The sequence below is a fragment of the Simochromis diagramma genome, unplaced genomic scaffold, assembly GCF_900408965.1.
Source record: "Simochromis diagramma unplaced genomic scaffold, fSimDia1.1 OVJJ01000685.1, whole genome shotgun sequence".
In the NCBI taxonomy this organism is placed as follows: domain Eukaryota; kingdom Metazoa; phylum Chordata; class Actinopteri; order Cichliformes; family Cichlidae; genus Simochromis; species Simochromis diagramma.
Genome location: NW_024387477.1, coordinates 4,426,584 through 4,445,535, shown reverse-complemented (window position 1 = coordinate 4,445,535; position 18,952 = coordinate 4,426,584). Strand labels below are relative to the sequence as shown.

Here is an 18,952-nt window from a genome sequence, read left to right as displayed (position 1 = left end):
GATGGACCAATTAGTAATTAGTTATCTACTGGGAACAACAATCCCTGGACTTAAAGGGGCCAAAGTTTTGCTCTTGTAAGCACTTTCACACACATACACACACACACACACTCTGGTGCACTCGTTTTCCTCACCGAAGCTTTCAGTATGACGAATAACTCCAACGTCCATTTCAATTTGGGTCGATGGCTCGGGCCGAGGTGGTGGTGAGAGGGGAGGTGGAGATGTGGGGTCAACCCAATAACACCCCCGCCCCCCTCACCAGTTCTCGCTCCCTCCTTCTACCTACCATCTACCCATCCACGTCCCTTAAATGCCTTCGCTTCCTGCTTCCAAGTTCGGACAGAGCGCTGTGATTGGCCGCTGCTGGCACAGTGGGCTGTTCCTCATGCGCTCTGTTCAGCTCGGGTTACAGTTGAGCTCGGGCTGCCGCACACACCGGAGTGCACAGTGTTACAGACGGTCAGAAAAAAAAAACAACATACCGGCGTGGAAATGTTGGTGAGCTGATTTAGGAGCCACGTCGAGAAGCAGGGGAGCAGGTCTAATCTTACCTCGGCACTTTTTTGTGTGTGTTTCATGAAGCAATAAACTAGCGGGGAGACCGGACTGTATTTTTACGCACCGGCCACGCAGCATGCCCGAGTTGGACTAGAAGCGACCCTGCCGGAGCGCAACACGCACGCGTAACGCCACTGAGAGCCAGGAGGAATATTTACAATAGAAACTCAATTCCTTTTTTTGGGGGGGGGGAGGAAGAATAGCAAAAGAAGGGGGGCGGAGGAGTGAAAGATAACACTGGAATGAAGTGGACCTCGGGATTCCTGGCGTGCTGCGGAGTTGTGACTGATGGATGAATGTGGTCATCTGTAGGCTATAAACGGCGACAGGTACACGCACCACCGAGGGCAGCTCTGACAAAGACGCGGCGCGGCGCTCCACCGACAGCCGCATCGCCAGATTTTGGCAAAACTGCGCGATTGGTCAGATCCGCTCCACGCATAGGGATCGCTGAGTTTTGTCCACAGAGTGAAAGAAAAGGTCGTGAGGGGGTGTTTTTTCTTTCTACTGCCTCAGCCACAGGTCAACCAGGACACTCGGTGGGCTGCTGCTGCTGCTTTCCTCCAAATCCTATCAAGAACCGGGGCTCCTTCGCACGGCAGTTCAGTTAAGGACACGGGGTCTGGAGCAGATCTAAAGAAGTCGGACACAAGGACATGTATCTGATATCGACCTCACATGCTCCCGACTGATCGTAGCTCACCTTCCCACCGGGCGAACCGCAGATAAAGGTTGCCAAGCGCACCGTCCGTAGCTCTAGAGTTCTCGGCTCACTCGTCTTGTGCATTTATCAGAATGGCGGGACTCGGTTGTTGGAAGTATTACCTCTGGATCTTTACAATAATGTGCAGGTCGGCGTTACCCTCGGCTAAGTCGCTGGAGACTATAATCTGGAGCTCGCAGAATCCCAAGTAAGTCTTGCATTTTCATTTGGACGAGGGTGTCAAACTCTATGGGTGTGTGTGAGTGTGTGCGCGCGCTCAATGGAGGGCTAACATTTATGGAAAAGTTGCCATTGTGTACACGCTGAGTTAAATGTTCTGGTAAATGTGGCAATTATCTTAAAAAGAACATAATTTATTTAGTTCTAATTGTCCTCTCTGCGCCGCAGAGTGTGGCGTTGACGTCTTTCCCAGTGGGGAATTTCCCAACACTGAAGAAACACCGTTAAGTACATGCTCATACAATGTACAACGGGCCCAGCTTAAATCACACATTAAGATGGGTAATTATAGCAATTTTATTCGCAATATTGCACCCAAGGTTTTATTTTCCAACTAAATCACGGCTATTCTAGGGCTGTGAGAAGTTCATCCACTCATAATTGGTGCAAAGAATAAAGGTGAAAAAGTCAAGTAAACCACGCCAAGTGTGTTCAGCTATAGCGCAGGATATTTTTTCCTCCCAACAGGCGTACGAGGGCCACACTCCGTCCAAAGTGGCCAAGTTTGAATTTAGTTTCTCCCCACAAAAATGCATAACAAGATGGTTCCAGATATCAGGTGAGCAAATGATTGAAAATAATTGTATTTTTCTTAATTACCCTGGCTTGGATCCAGCGCAATTTCTTCCCATGAAATCAAGGACACGTTTTTCAAAAGTCAGCAGCTGAAGCCAGACACTTTCTTTAAAAATCCATATTATTCCCATCCAAACAAGTAAAGTGAGCCCAGACTACTGATAATAGATTACGCTCTGGTAACAATTATCACCCACTTAGACTTGACTCCCACATTTACATCATGTTGGAAAGCATTCATAAAGGGGGGGGGGAAATAAACTAAAAGAGAAAGAGAGAGAGAGAGAAAAAGATCTGTGTGGTTGGAGCTGACCTTCATTCGAGCTCACAGCACTGGGGGAAATGGAGAGTAGCTCGACCAGCCTATAACTGTAAGTTACTCATTGAAGTGAATCCATGATTTATCCCCCAAATGTCAAATGTCATAGAGGCTCGTTGTGCAGTCAGTGGGTATGAATATTGCTGCCATGTTCATTGGAGTGTGTGTCTCTGAGTGTGTGTGTGTGGCCCGGTCCTAATGGCAAGACTACGGCCCATCAGCTTTTATTTGGCTGCAGAAGTAGTGGAACAATGAGCGTCATCAGACAAAGATACACACACACACACACACACATGCAAAAATCCACACTTTTTAGTTAAGAGTAAAAAAAAAAAAATAGAGGGAGACATTTATTGATTGATGATGTCACCTGAAGGGAATGTCTTAGAAGGTTACCATGCTGGGATTTTAGGGACTGGAAGATCGTTTCTCCATCTGTTTCTCCACTCTGCTCCTTGTAAAATCCCCACGAACGGCTGAATATTTCATAAAGTTCACAGTGGAACAATAATGCACTCTGCAAAGTGTTCTCTCAAGCTAATTATCCCGCTGCTCTGCCTTTTGGAAAACAATAGACAATTATCTTGCTGTGTGCAGGCTTTACAATAACAAAAAAGAGAGAGAGAGACAAACCTGTTTTTGCTCTGAAATGTATCAGTCAGCGGCACTCGCTGATAGGCAATAAAAGAAAAAGAGATGGGGTGGGTGTGCTTGCGCAGGAATCAGCATCAGTCTTCACTGTTTGTTCCTCTAAACTCCATCTCTCTGTATTGGCCTATATTACTCTACAGCGATAACAGTGGAAGAAGCCTATAGAAATGTACAGTACACTATCTGGTGACTTATCGAGATTTACGATGTCTTACTTCCTGTTCCTGCTTTTGGGAGCGCTGCTGCCTCAGCTAATAAATTAATCTGGCCCTCTGCTTGCACAGTGTACTACATACACACAAAAACTATAACAATACCAGTGCCTCCCCACAGGCCATGAGTTATGAGGCAAAGTCTAGGAAACCAGCAGGTTTGGGCCGCTACGGTGTGTGTGTTTGTGCAGGTTTATGTGCATTCCTGCTGCTATGGATTTTCATGTGAGGATGCCATCACTCCCGCCTCCTGTATTATCAATAACTGGGGGTTTGCTTAATTGATTTCCTCCCAGCGTGCTTGAACAGGCAGCATACATCATCACGGTAGCACTGTCTTGCGAGAAAAATAACAAGAGGAAACATGCTTGAGTTTTAGTTCTCTCTTCTTCTTTTTTTGTGCTGCAGGATGCATCATACCTTTTTGATATTTAATTTGAGGCCGGATGAGTGAAGTGGCAAAGTAGGGGTGTTGGTGGGAGGGGGGGGTGATGAAGGAGCAGCCGTGCAGAAAAAGAAGAAGAAGGCTGGGATGTGTCAGCGTCCCCCCGGCCGGTAAAGAACAGTCTAACATTTGATCAGAGCAAATCGGATTAGTTCTCATTTAGCTGAGTGGGATTACGCCACGAAATGTCACTTTGTTATGACTGATCACGTCCCATCGCCTTGGCTGAAGCTAGCGCCGCTATGTACAGGCGTGCTACATACATGGACACACACACACACACTGACACTCACACTGTGCTGAGGTACACTGCAGTGATGCCAATTTAATGATGATCTGACAAGGTTGCTGTGAGCGGTTCCTGCACGTCCTCCAGCCCTCCTCGGCTAATATTTACCTCATGACCTGTAACTACCACAGCCTGTTTGCAGCAGCTCAGGAGACAAACAAGGTGGTGAGAGAGGGGTAAGAGAAAGAAAAGGAGAGGAGGAGAGATGGAAAACACAGTTGCACACCTCTAAAAACATGCAGCGAGGAAGCGGCCACAGGCTGGGCAACAGTCTGCTGCACTGCTTTTGAACTCTTTGCATTTTTTGGTGAGGCTTGGAAAGACTTTGCATGAATTATTTTTTATTTTTTGGCCTCTGTGTCAAAGCCCACAAAAGGACGCAAAATAGCAGAAGAAAGGGGGGTAAAAACGAAAAGAGCGTTTGCGTTTGATAAAAAGTAAAGTCTCCTGATTCGAGCCTGTGAGTCTCTACTTTACTCGACTTGCTTTGCTGTCCCTTTACCTCAGCTGTCTGGCTCAGAGTTTAACAGTTGACTGGTTTGCTTTATATCACGCTTGCGTGGTTAAACGGTTCAGTGGGCTTGTAATTAAGCTAAACTTTATTACCACTGGGACATTTAGCAAATATGTTTAATTTTTCCCAAAACAAAAAAAGGGAATTTTTGTGGCTTTTTTTTTTTTTTAATTGCAAAGCGCTTTGAGATGATGAGGCAGCAATTTTATTGGTTCACTACATTTCCATCACAGCATAATTTAATTTAACTGCTGCTGGTTTTGTTTTCATGTTTAGTGTTTTACAATAAGCTAATTAGGCAGATTTTTTTTCTTTCTTTCTTTTTTTTTCTTTGCATGAGGTAATGAGAAGAATACAATGTCTTCCTTATCTTGGAAGTGCCTCTTACAAAAGCAATCATTTCAATGGGTTTGTTCTCAGACACTGACTCATCTGCCACTTTCACCTGCTCAGCTAGGCCGACTTTCAGGAGGAAGTGAAACAAAACAAACTGAAACGGCACAACTTGAAAACTGCCGAAACCTGTTGAGCGAGAGCCGGATGCAGCCTCAGACAAGAATCAGGATTTGGTTTGGAGTCCGGCGAGCGCTCCCCTCTCCTGCTCCGTGCAGCCGCGGTCACTGTCGGGAGGGTCAGAGGCCTGTTTTTGTTTCTTCCCTGCCTCACACCCCGCTGCTTGCCCCCGTTACCCCTTCGCGATACGTACCTTTTCCCTCTCTCTCTTTGCCTCCCACAGTCTCCCCCTTTCTCCACCCTTTAGACTCTGATCATGTTTCCCTCTGATAGAGATCTCATTACACACAGAGAGGACTTAGAGCCTGAGCCCCACTCAGAGAGAACGAGAGAGGGCCAACCAATAAGAAATACCTCTGGATAGCAACTGGCCCACAGTGCTGTAAAGGGTCCCTGTGTCTCGCTGTAAGGACAGCTGCGTTTGCTTTTATGTGTCTGTGTGTGTGCGCGCACACGCGTGCTTCTGTGTCGACACGACTGTTGTTTCAGCGGTGTGTGTGGGTAATGGCAGATTCTTCATTTGGTTATCTACACAAGGCACCTGGGCTCGGGAAAGAGGGCTGCAGGGCGTTTAGGTTATTTCAGCGAAGAAGAAGAAGAAGAAGAAGAAGAAAAAGAGGAAAACAATGCAGCTTTTTCATCATGGTTTTGCTCCAGATGGACTCACTTTATCCACTGGTGGTTTTGGCTGCCACATCACTGAAAGCTGATCATTCTGTTTTGCTGTGTTATTGATGCATTCATTTCTTTATATTCAAGCAGTGGTGCACACGAAACCAAAGCTTTTGTTCCCCGAGTTTGGGAAAAGTAGCATTTGCTACTAATTTGTTTGGATTTTTTCTTTCTTTCTTTCTTCCTCCGTCTTTTTGTTCTGTGTGTGTGTGTGTGTTTTTCCAACTGGTCGTCGTGACCCACAGTTCCAGTTGGTTTTCTTTCAAGACATATTACAGGGACAGCAGCTGAAAGCAGTGAATCATTTGGCAAGAGTGGACAATGCCTGGAAGGATTAGTCAATTAGCAGAACAAGAACATAAACAGCAGTGACTGGACACAATCAACAGCAACTTTACTGACGTCGAGAATCTAAATCCGCAGGCAACGTGTCATATCACAATATTACCATATGTACTTCTATTTAAATATATATACAGCTACACAAACAGCCAAAAATCCAAATCAAGTGTATTGACTTTTTTTTGTTTATGTGGGGAGTTGCAGCTCAGGATTGTAACCTGACACTAGTAGAAATATTGCACACACATCAACTAACAGAAACGGCACAGAAAAAATCAGCAAAATGCACACATTGCACACATATTGCCTAATTCCTGCCCCCCACCACCAATTAATTAAATTAATTTTTCATACAAAAAAAGCTGGCTAGGATTTAGCATTTTTAACACTTTTTGTTTTGGAGTGTTTGTGTGAAATAAGACATCTAATATACTTATGCTTGGGGGAGATGACAGATAAGAACTTGTTACCAAAGCCCTGGAGTAAAAACTGTTTTTACATTTGGGGAATTTTCATATAGGTGTGACAGTTGCTAGTGAGTCAGAGTTGTGAGTCACTGATAACAATGACAAATGCAGCAAAGTGCATTATGCAACAAAAAATTCTTAACTGGAATAAACACCACATTCATTTAAATGGGTCATGATAGCTGAGTGGTTAGGGCGTGCACCACATGGGTGCAAATTCAGCCGAGCAGCACCGCAACTGGCTTGCCTCCTTTGCTGGGAGTCGCTCCCCTGCCCTCTGTCCCGTATTTCCTGCATTGTCTTCTTTTGCTTGTACCCAATAAAGGATCCTACCTCCTAAAAGGAAAAAATAGGGTGTATAGATGCTTATTTAAAGAGTAATTGTAAGTTCAGTTGAGTATAAAATAAACTTCCAATCAGTCTGAGTCTTGTTTATTTTTCCTCTTGAGCTCGTGGAAGTGAAGGAGTGCTTAAGAGTGCACGTCCGTGCGCCATTGTTCTTTGTCCAGCCACAGCGGAGCATTAAGGAAGTGTTAGGAGCGTGCCAGTGTGCCCCTGTGAAAGTGTCGAGGGCCGGGTGGTGGATGAGTGTAGAGTGGCTGAACAGTGGCTGCCTTACAGGCTGTTAGCGACCCAGCTTCATTAGACGGAGGCCTGGCTGGCAGCGACCAGGAAGTTCCGATCAGCTCCGGCTCTGCCAAGCAGAGGCACAGACGACGGTGCTGGAAGGCTTCCCTTAAGAGTCCTACTTGTCGCCTCGCCTGTGCTTTTAGCTGATTCGAGAAGAAAAATGGGAAGGGATGCAGAGTTACAGGAAACGAAGAGAGAGGGAGAGAGAGAAAAAAGTTGAATGGGCAAAGTCTGCCTTTTGTTTTCCATCTAAGTTCTTTTACATAAGAGCAGTTGAATATAAGGGGATTAAACAGAAGAGGAAAGGAAGCTAATGTAGAGCGTCGAAATGCAGCCCCGGGCTCAACCGCACATCCTTTGAGTCCAGCATAGAGATCCTAGATTACTTCCATGTGTCAGTGCAAGGAGGAAAGAAGGGGAGAAAAGAAGAAAGGAGGACGGGGAGAGAGAAGTTGAGCAATTGAAAAGCAAGCAGACTCGGGCTGGTGGAGATCAGCGGCAGTATTGGACAGTGGAACGGATCTGTGTGACAGCCATCTCTAAAACCATTACCCCCACGGCTCCGACTCGGGGAACTCGTAACCTCCTCCTCCAGACTGACCTCACAGACTTAACTCTTTCTCATAGAACCCCTCTGTGCTGAGGAGGCAGACCTCATCGGATGCCATTCCCTAACAGTGGGCAGGCAACCTCAACAGCCAGCTGCACCGCACATTCTTTAAGACGTCAGGGGCTGTCACCGGCATACAGGCGACGAGGGATCTGTTTCCCCCTCCGAGTTTGTGGCACACTAAAGACCTTTGTGGGATTGGTTTGCATTTACTGTGCCAGGAGGTGACGGAGCCCAGCGACTAATCGCAAAAATGTGTGGGACAGGGGAGGAAGTGCGTGTTTATTAACAAATAAAATTGGTGAAAACACTGAGGTGGGAATATAAATTGCGATGTAGGGTTATACGGTTTCTCGCCTTTTTTTTTTTAAAAACTCCAAAACAAAAATACAAATGAAAATTGTAGCATTTTTACAAGTTTCAACTTAATTAATCAAACGATAGATTTAGTTGGACAAAAGTTTTTCTGGAACTTTCAACACTAAAAAATGTGTATTATTGACAAAAAATGCTTTTACTCTGCAAGTCGAGTAACAGTTTACGTCCTCAGTTTTTTCTTGCAGAAAATGAAGGCAAGTAATCTTTTGCATGCTCCAAAAAAGAATAATAAAATAAAGTGTATCACATTTAGATGTTTCTTATGGCTGCCGACGAGCTTCTCAATTTACGTTTGACATCTTAATTGGAACCAAAAATGAGCCGTGCTTTGTAAAAGATCATATTTTTACAAGAAGAGCCTGGATGAAGCATGACCACGCCACAACCGGCTCGGAACATATCATTAATGATCATCACGGAGCTCTTTGTTCACTGTTACGAGTACACTAATGGAGTGACAGGGTAATTGAATCGAGTGGTAGGATAATAGAATGATAGAATGATAAAGTAATGGAATAGTGTGGTAGCGGCCTCCTTTTCCCAAGGGATACCCCCCGTAAGTGTGTCAGCGTGGCAGATGGGCGGTCTGTAACAACCCCCTTACCCATGTTAATTATAAAGCATCATAATCCATCTATGGCATACAGAGGCAGGACATGGAGACTATTAGGGCGAGCGTGGAAACGGCACAGTGTATAATCCTTGGGACTTTTCCTCTATTAGGCTCCCCGGGCATCGAGCAGAAAACCCCCCCCCACTCATTTCTCCGGTAATCTAGTTTGAGCAGTGCCTCTCTTGCTCGTCGTCTCTTTCTGCATCTTTGCGTTTGCGTGTCCCAAATTTTCAGCTGTTAACTGGAAGTTTGATTTATCTTTGGGGTTTTTTTTTCTCTTCCCTACTTCATTTTTTTCCCACCATGCCCACAGGCAAGACAGACAGCCCCCAAAAAGCATTTGAAATAGTGTGTGTATATGTGTGTGTATGCCTCCGTTAACCCATTCTGCCAAGTCTTGGCTCAGTCTTTTCTAAGCAAACTCCCAGCAGGGACCTGGTCCCCCTTGTGCTGGTGAGAGGAGTTGGAAGAAAAGGCCTGTGGGACTCCTGCTGCTCCCAGGCCCGGCCCCGGCCCCTCTGCCCGGGAAAAGCCCGGGCTTGGGATTTGGTGTGCGCCGAGGCTCTGTGTGGCAGCTGTGAGTGACGCTTCAATCGCCTCTCCCCGGGACGCCCCAGCGCAACCCTGCATTCCCTTTCACACCTCGGAAACGGGGGGGAAAAAAGACAATTACACACATATTCAGCAACCTCCCTTCCCAGTCTGTCTGCAATCCTGCATCATTGATGTACGGCCTATGAAAACACATTTGCAAAGTTTCTTGTGTTTTGCAAATAAGTCTGCCTTCTAAACAACTTGCAAATTAGTTTAGTTGTCCGGACAGCCCTTCTACAATTTCATTATGCATTTGAAGCTGCTCTTGTTTATTTAATTTTTCCAACTTGTCGTCTCTCTTGGTAAACACCATAGCTCTGCTATTTCCTCTGAATTTCCCTTGATATTTAGAAAACATAAGTAATGGAAAAAGATTGGAGCCTTAAAGTGGAGTTAATGCTATCATGTATGGGTTGTCAGTAAATTGAGTTTGTCTCTGGGCTATTGGAGCAGGGACTGGTGAGCCAGCGGGATTTAAGTCTCTTAATTGAATTATTTTGATTGCTGACTTGATTGATGGAGTCAAATGTGTAGCGTTTCAATGACTTTTTTTGTCTGACTAATTCTTCTTCCAACAGAGCCATACCAGACAGATACAATAGGAACCTGTAATCAATCACAACTGCAGCCCCGAGCATTTTGTCTGGAGAGAAATGTGCCTGCCATCAGGTCCGAGTTCCACAAGCCATCCAGACAACGTAAAACCAACAATGACATCAGATAGTAAAGCACTCTAAAGTCTAATCTTCCCATAATGCCATGCTAAACCCCACAGAGACCCACGGCGGGGAGAAAGGCTTTTTTTTTTTTAATGCCTCAGTGCTGCTCCTCCTCCTCCCATGGCCTCTAGCTCTGTGTGCATGTGTGTGTGCATGTGTGTGTGTGTGCCCATGCATGTTGGGAAGCGAAAAAGAATTCAGGAGTGAATGGAGATGTCACTGTCAGACTCTGGCCTCCACATGAATCTGCTCCAGAATGACCATATTGGCAGCTTATCCGTATCTGTGTGTGTGCGTGTGTGTGTGTGTGTGAGCCCGTCGGGGGTCCGTCATTTCCCCTCCATGCCGAGTTCTTACGGCCCTGATTGGAGCCCGGCAGGACGCAGGTCTATATTTCATCCCATTCATATGAGGGAGGCCGTTTCATCTCGCACACACATGTTTCCCATTACATGTGTGTTTATTCTCCCCCATGATGTGCTCAGCCGTGGAAGTCCCTCATCATCTCTCCGATATTGGAAATCGGAGTTAGGGTCTGCTAAAGCAAACACAATATTCCAAAACCTCTCAGCTTCCCTTTATGAACTGTTCGGAGAACACGACCGTCGGCGTTGCGTCGGCTCCGTTTAACGAGTTACTCTGGCGGTTTTGCCTCTCGAGGCTCCGTAGCACGAGATTTCACACTGCGATTTTAACCGGCTAATCTTAATGTGTGGCGCTCCATCCGCTGTTCTGCTGTCTCATCTTCCATTTTCCCCTTCGCCCTGAAAAGTTTGACTACTTTTAGCTATTCCTCTCATCTGTCTCAAGTCCCCCCCCCAACTGTGAAACATGACAGCCCAAACATCCATCACATCACTCCTCTCTTCTCCTCTGCTGTCTCGGAGATGAAAGCTTTTTCTCTTTCAGACAAACCTCTGCGAGTCCTTTTCTTCGCGCCGAGCTCAGCTCTGTGTTGCTGCTTTTAGGAGCTCTGTTTGCTGCGTTTTCTGATTTATTTATACACTCCTGATTGTAGCGCCTCATGCATGTCAAGAATCTCAAAGTCTGAACCTTGCCATGTGCATTATGCGGGCTGAGTCAAATTCTTATTTGAAATATACATGAATGCATGAATATATTTATCGCCGAGAAGCCCCTGTGCATCCGGGAGAGTCTCATTTCCTGTAGTGGCCCTGCTTTGGAATGGAGTGGCGTGATCTTTGAAGGCGCCCCACATGCGGCCACCGAATAAGAGCGCCTGGTGCACCTCTCGCACAATGGACGGGGGTAGAGGGAAGGGAAATGATTTGGCTTCTCTTTTGGTGGGGCCGGAGCAGTCGCTTCAAAGCGGTGTGCCTGGCTGAGGCTTTAACCGGCCATCTCTCTGCATTAGATGTGCGTCCTGTGACGAGCCTTTGAAGGGTGGGAGCAGCTCTGGCTGGGAGATTGCGATTGCATTGCACAGGTGTTGGAGGGGGTTCGGCCTCTCAAAAAGAGACTTGCAAGTCAGTGGCTTCAATGGGATTGCGCTGCTCCACTCAGCCTTGCTTTAGTAGGCTGGAGTAAAATGTGTCGAGCCCAAGGGCCCGCAATGTGACGAGGCAACAGCTGCCGTGTCATGTTTGGATGTACACGCACGCACATACAGGGGAAGGTAGTATGGATGTGCGTGCGTGCCAGCTCAGGAGTCAGCTGTGGTTGGCTCGCCCAGATTAAGGTTTGAGTGTGCGTTACAGATGGCAGTAATAATGATCAGATAGCCCTTGTAATGGAGACGGCCCAGTTTGTAATGGCTTCCTAAAACAACACATGGAGCGTCTTTACGAGGCCACAATCCGACCGGTTATCACAGAGCAAACTGCGCGAATGAGAACAGCGTCATGTCAAACAAGCTATTTATTAGCAGACGCATCACACACACAAGCATACATTTCATTTTAATACCGACAGCCTGCATCTTTGCCCGCGCGCTCCGCTTGTTAAAGGCGAGTGTTATCAGAGGAGACACAGACTCCCGCTGCACCAGTTAGGCCGTCCTCCCCTTTTTACATTCGCTGTTAATGAGCCTAATGATGTGTGTCTCCGCGATTGCATCAGTCAATATGCCGTTCAATACGGGTTTTAGAAAACCCACTGACAACTTAAGCATGTCCGCCTGGATAAGATCTCCCATCCAAGGCAAAGAAGAAAGAGGAACCAATTTGTCTTGGATTTGATGGGACATGTGTAGCTGTCTTTTACAATCATGAGCCCGAGATTGTAAGCGAGAGAATAGGCTTGTCACTCAAATTCTCCGATAAGAAGCTTCTTTTAAGAAATGGAAGGCAGCTGTGTATTAAAAGCACCGCGTCCTAGTTATTACAGTTCATCGTTGCTCTCTTCTACAGAGATCTGTTGTGCGCTGGAGATAGCTCTCAGTCTTTCTGTTGTGCTTCCTGTTTGATTTCAGTGCAGGTTTAGTTTCACTGTTTCAGAAGGTTTTGGTTTTTTTACATTTTATTTCTGTTTATGTCAGGAGGTGTTTAGTATATAAGAGACCAGGGACATTTAGTTTTATGCTTTGTCGGAGAGTTGCCTCAAGGAGTTTTAACAATCTCAGCGTAGTGATTACAGATGTTTCTTTTTCTGCTCTGCTGCACTTATTTTTAGCCGGGCTTAGTTAGTGTAGCTTTCCACTCATGCACCTGAAATACATTCCCTTGTTTCTTTATATTTAGTTTACTTTGCTAATGTTGCTTTCTTCCTTCCTGCAAACACAAAAAAAGAAAAAAAAAAATCCAGCGAGAGTCCTTTCTGACACTGATAAAAGCAGTTTCTTTTAGAAACCACACAGCATTTGATTGATCTGTCCCGTGGTCTTGATCCCTGGGCTTGGCTGATTAAACCTATCCATCAGCTTCTCTTATCAGTGGCCTAACAGATCGACTGCAGGACACTGAACTAAAACCCTGTGTATTGTTGTTACACAGAAAAAGTCAAAGGCTAAGAACAGGGAGGGAAGGGCTTTGCCTGAACCCCCCTCCCTTCTTCTTTTTCAAGGCACTGAGAACAAAGCATAAAAAAATTCCCCACTATGTTATTTTAAAGAACATGTATCCTGTAAAAAGCGGGTTTTAAGATGTAGGCATTCGTCATGCTATTGTCATTAGCATGCTGCCCATATTGAATTAACCTCTAAACGAGGCCTGAACAGTAGCGTCGCTGATTGTGATGAGTGTTTTCCTCCTGGAGGGAAAATCATAAAGTAATGCTTCCTGTCCGCAGTGTCAGCTTCCCACTAGAGATGTGACCCTGCACCCGGTCACAATTCACACAGACATCAGCCAGATAATGACATCTCTTTCACTGACAGGCTGTCGCTCACATGCCCCTGCAAGAATCCTCATAAACCAACACACACTTAAATGAACCTATGCAGGCATGCACTTGTGCATACTTGGAAAAAACAAACAAACATAAAAAACAAAAACGAGGTCATACGAGCATGGTCCCCGTTATGAATCATCGGAATGATTTGCAAGTCTAATAACCAGTTTCATAAGACCTGCCTGTTATTTTCTGAAATAAATTTCAGTTTCTCATCTTCCGCCTGCATGTTAAAGCAAATACATCAAGGCTACTAAAACGCTGGATGATTGCATGTCACTTTGCTTTCATTTATCTGCAAAGCATCTATTACCGTCATGTTGTCAAGTCGGTGCAAACGGCACGGGGGAGAAAAGCCAACAGATGGGCTTTTTAGAATTCACAGATGTAGGATTTTTGGGACAGTTTGTTGAGGATAAACCCCTCGTTCCCCCCTCGCTCTTATCTTATCGTAAACGTCCTAAATTACGTTAACTTCTTAACACCAGGAAACACAGTATTTCACCGTGTCAACATATAGGCTCACGTTTCACTCGATAATGATCGCATTGGAGCTCGCATGCTGGTTTTTCTGCACTCTGCAGAGCATTTGAAAAACAGATAGTGCCATCAAAGTTAACAACTCGTTGCCTTATCCAGAAACAATCAACCTAAGTTTACATAGTCGGAATTTCGCGTTGAAAGAAGATAGTTTATTTAGCAAACCTGTTGCAGCATGCACTTGCAGAAACAGGTGTAGACCTGCTAGCTTGTCCGCTTGCTGCGCCTCATTTTTTTAAAGAGGAGGTGGGTGTGAGCACGTTTCCTTGCGTGGCACATTCATTAACCCGGTATCTGGCTAATCTCTTTGCTAATTCGTTTGGTTCTCCAAGTGCTCCTGTGTATTAATATCCTCTCTGTGCTGCCGCTCATGGGATGTAGTAGGAGCGTAGCCATGGCGATGATTGTGTCATTATTTTGCAGTCAGATGAGTGATATCTCAGAGGGCTCTAGCCGAGTTGTCCTGGCCAGTTGAGAGGAGCTGATTAGAATTGCAAATGGCCGCCAAGTGTTGTGTTTATTGTGTGTCTCAATATTGGAGACAATCAGGCGAATCAAAGCCCTCAGCTGGAGAGATGGGACTGAGGCACGGTGGGCCTCTCTGGTTGGCACCACGTCCTCAGATTTGCTCCCTCCTCCCCGCCTCCCCTCTTTCTTTTTTTTCCCCCCTTCTCTCTGGTGCCCTCTCTCTCGGTTGACTCTGTCTAGTCTGTGTGTGTGTGTATATGTCCTGAAGTACATGGTCACAGCTGGAGAAAGGGAAGGAGAACGACACTAAATCCAGCACACTCAATCATCTGTAGTGTGGCGGTCCCTCTCACGCAGCTGAGAAATATTAAACACGCTCTATGATAATGAAAGCGCCCGCGACAGGCATAAATATCAGAGGCAAAGTGCGGAAGGATTAAAACGTCGTGTACGTTTGCTCATAACGCAAATTTGTCATTGATTTCATGGCTTCCTGAATCGTCAGAAACAGAATTATCAGCTATTCATCAGTGGGAATTCTCTCTCTCTTATTATTATTATTTTTTCTTTTTCCGATGCCTGCCTCTGATGAGGAATGGCTGCACATATTAAGGGGTCGGGTAGAATACTCAAATACCTGCATGCAGTACTCTTGTCAAGCCCTGCAAATGGAGCCTGTTGGCAGAGCGCCCTAGTTACGGCTGGGTGACAGAGTGCGGTCCAAAGTGCCCTAAACACACATTTTCTCCGCAAATCACTTGTGAATTGTTCTTCCTCAACGATAGGCCATTACCCCGATATTGACTCACTGTTTGTACAAGATTCGGAGAAATCCATCTGAAAGCCATCCAGTGCTGTTGGGTGAGACGGGAAGCAGTGGTTTTTAGCTCTCTGTGTAATTCACTCTGTCAGCTGCATACAGAGAGGCCTATCTTCTCTTGTTTCGCTACTGTTGGCTTTTAAAGAATGTGTAAGTATATATGCACATGTGAGAATGTGTGTGTTCACAACCCTGTTCAAACAACCGGATGATTCCTCGGGTCATACGTGCTTCTCATATAACGCCAGTCGCAACAGGCATGTGCAAAGCCCAGGTACGGGCATGCACAGTGAGCAGGTATTGCTATGGGGAAATGACTGTTAAATTTAAGTTTTATTGCACCACACACATACTTTTTTAGTGATCGCCGCTGGAGGCAAAATGGAAAACAAGGTTTTCAGGAATGTGTCCACACTCTAAGATAAACCCCGAGACGTTCACTGGGAGACTTTTATCGTGACTCGCGAACAAAGAGCGAAGACCGGCAGCCTTCATAAGACTTGCATGTCCAATTTGATATGATCAAGAGTCACCGGCCTTGAAAGGCAACAGCCAGTGCCTGTGAGAGGCAGCAGCTCATGGCCTGTTTAGACAGAGATGTGTGTCATTGAGCTTGACACGCGGTTGATGAGAGATCCTTAGAATTGTGTGTGTGTGTGTGTGTTTGTGGAAGGAGAAAAGAGAGACCGGGTGAGTGTGTGTCAGATCGCCGACGTGGTTGTTTGTGAGTGTGTGAAACTAAGGAGGGAGTTCATGAGGTGACATCTCGTCAGCTGTTTGACTTTCCCAGTTTCCCAGGGAAGCAGTTTCAAGAACAATGCAGAAGAAAAACCACCAACCACCGACAATTGAAATGCCACAAAGAAAAAGAAGAAGAAGAAGAAGAAAAAACCCCCGGTGCTGTTTGTTGGTGACTGAATTATTGCCGTTCCTCGAGATTGGAGACGGAGGGGGAAATGTGTGAGTGACTGCACAGTGCTTGTAGCAGACACATATCACCTACCGGACTCCTCTACCCATCCATCTCCCAGCACTCCTCACAATAGCAGGAATACATTAAAAAAAGAGTAAGTCAGGATGGAAGGGGACACAAGATAAATATTGTGTTAGTATTTTTCCTCCCTCTCCCGTGCAATTGTCTTTCACACTGACAGATGAACAATGGAAGTATTTTGAACTTTGCTGTGTGCTATCTTTTACTTCTGGGTTCAGAGCTGCGCTGTCAAAGCCAGACGTGTTCTGGCAGAGATTGATTGATTCGCTTTCTGTGCACCATGTCTTCCCTTTGTTCTTCCAGGAAGGCTTTGGTGTCTTTCCAGTATTCCAGATTTTCTGTAGCTGTGTCATATTAACACCTGTTAACAACATACAGGCTTATAAAATATAGATGTAGCTCCCCTTTGATCGTAAAGAGCTGCTGTAAAGTTCAACCTGCATGCGGTTCATTTCTGTATTCTATAGAGGCAAACTCAAATCTTTCTATAAGACCCCAACTCTGGAAGTCTTAATATGTTATTACATTAGGGCAGATTAATTTAAGAACTATTTGACCTTTTGGAATATATAATTATTTTTTTTTACATTAATTAAGCAAGCATCAAAGTGAACATCAGGCTTGTTTCCCATATGGGAAAGAAATAGAAAAAACTTATAAAAGACTTGCATCAGATTTGGCTTGCTTCATATAATGAATCATATAAGGCCACTTTCTCATTACTTTTGTATACTATTTTAGGAAGTATCCAAAACATACAAGTTTCATTTATATAATTTTTCTAAGGATCTTATATCTGTTTTCACTCTTTTATGCTTTTCATATAAGTGTCACACAAGACAGATACAAACTTATAAGATTTATATATATCTTTTCCATATGGGTTAGGTTAGCATAAGACTGGAAATTGAGAAAAATGGTTTGTCCGGCTTTGTCCTATGTGAAAAAATTAATTAAAATATACCTGTAATTCTTACAAATGATCAGGTCTCATTTTTATATAGAACACTAAATACAGTTTTAAAATGATATCATGTCTTTTCACATTCACAACTTGATGCTATGTTAAGCTAACCTTTTGGGAAGCAAATAAACAAAATTTTGAAAAAGTCAAGTAATCCTTCAGAAGAAAGAGCACAAGTCTTAATATATTATCACATTATGGCAGATTCATTTAGGAACTGTTTGACCTTTTGGAATATATAATCACTTGCTCTTTCTTGCTAAGAATTATGATAAAGACTATGCTATTTATGAAGCTAACAAGCAAGCATAAACAAATTATCACAATATATCTCATTTTATGTGACACAAACTGAAGTGAAAATGTCATGTTATTTTTTGGTATTCAAAAGCTTTATGCTAGGTTGAGCTAACCATTTTTAGAAGCAAGTGTTAAAGTGTTTAAAGAAAAAGAATAGAAATCAAGAGAATTAGCTATTCTGGCTCTGTCCTATGTCACAAATTAACTTAAATGGACCTTTAGGTCTTAAAAACTATCATATTCCATTTTTATATGACACAAACTGGAGAGTAAAACCAAAATGTTTTCTTATTGTACTAATAACTTTATGCTAGGTTAAGCTAGCCTTTTGGAAAACAAGCAAGTATCAATGTAGCTTACTTTAAACAGAGAAATTACTTACTTTTGTCACATAGGACAGAGCAGGGTAACCTAAATGCACCTTAAGGTCTTAGAAATGATCATATCTCATGTTTATAAACTGAAGCATTAAAGTGACATGTTCTCTTATGACGTTTAGAACTTTATGCTAGGTTAAGCTAGCCTTTTGGGAAGCAAATAAACAAAATTCTCAAAATGTCAAGCTATCCCTCAGAGGAAAAACCACATTAGTAATGGGTGTCCAGTGTGTTTTGGTGATTTGATTTGATTCCCAGATGTGTGGGTGCCAGAATATTTCTAAACCGGGCAGCTGCACTTCATCACGGTGTTTCTAAGAGCCACTTTTATTAGAAGCACAAGTTTGGAAAATTAGCAACAAACCGTATCCAGACCCTCATCCTCAATAAGCTTTTTTTACTTGCTTCATTATTCAGTCTAAAACTGAGATCCCTCAAGTAATTTTAACCATGCTGAGATAGGAGGGCAATTGTTAGCAATTGAATTTAACCATGACTGGCTGTATCTGAGCTGAACAGAAATTAAATAACTTTTTAACATTTTAGTGTGTGTGTGTGTTGGATGTGTTTATTAGTGCATGTGACTGAGCAGCAATTTTTTTTTTTTTAATGAAAATGTTTTCTAAGGGCTTATTGATGGGGTTAGAGATACCAAGCACAAAAAGGCCTCTGGTAGCATGTTTGCAAGCTGTGTGGGTTTGATAATGGTTATGTTTTTTTTTCTTTCCCCTGGTTTCTTCCTGTGCTCCCTTAAGTGGGAGTGAAACCCAGTCGGGGTGAGGGTGAGGGATGCTATTGTTCGTCTGGGAGGTTCTCCTGATTTCTCCCCCTTTTCGGTCTGCTCGGCACTGATTGTAGCCTCACATCCCGGTCCAGCTCTCGACTCTCTGCTCTGCGGCAGCTCGTCCTCGGGGATCCTTCTCTCTGTGATCGTCCAGCACCCCACACCTCATTTACACGCACATTCATCGCAAACTTTGGCTCAATCAGGGCGTCTGGCACACAGGCCCGCTCACCGTCACCCACTCAGGCCTGCACGGACACATGTATAATCTGCACACAGCTACACAAGCACATATACAGTGAGTTTGGG

At 44.5% G+C, this 18,952-nt stretch overlaps 1 protein-coding gene across 1 annotated transcript in view; it reads left to right on the top strand.

Annotated features, from left to right (window-relative positions):
• The first annotated feature begins 399 nt into the window (after positions 1-399).
• Positions 400-18,952, top strand: part of LOC120723770 (ephrin-B1-like) — a 31,178-nt gene continuing 12,625 nt past the window's right edge. Inside the window, exon 1 of the mRNA XM_040015475.1 lies at positions 400-1,472. Coding sequence (XP_039871409.1) covers positions 1,357-1,472 — 116 coding nt within the window. The 5' untranslated portion in view covers positions 400-1,356. The remainder of the gene's footprint in view (positions 1,473-18,952) is intronic.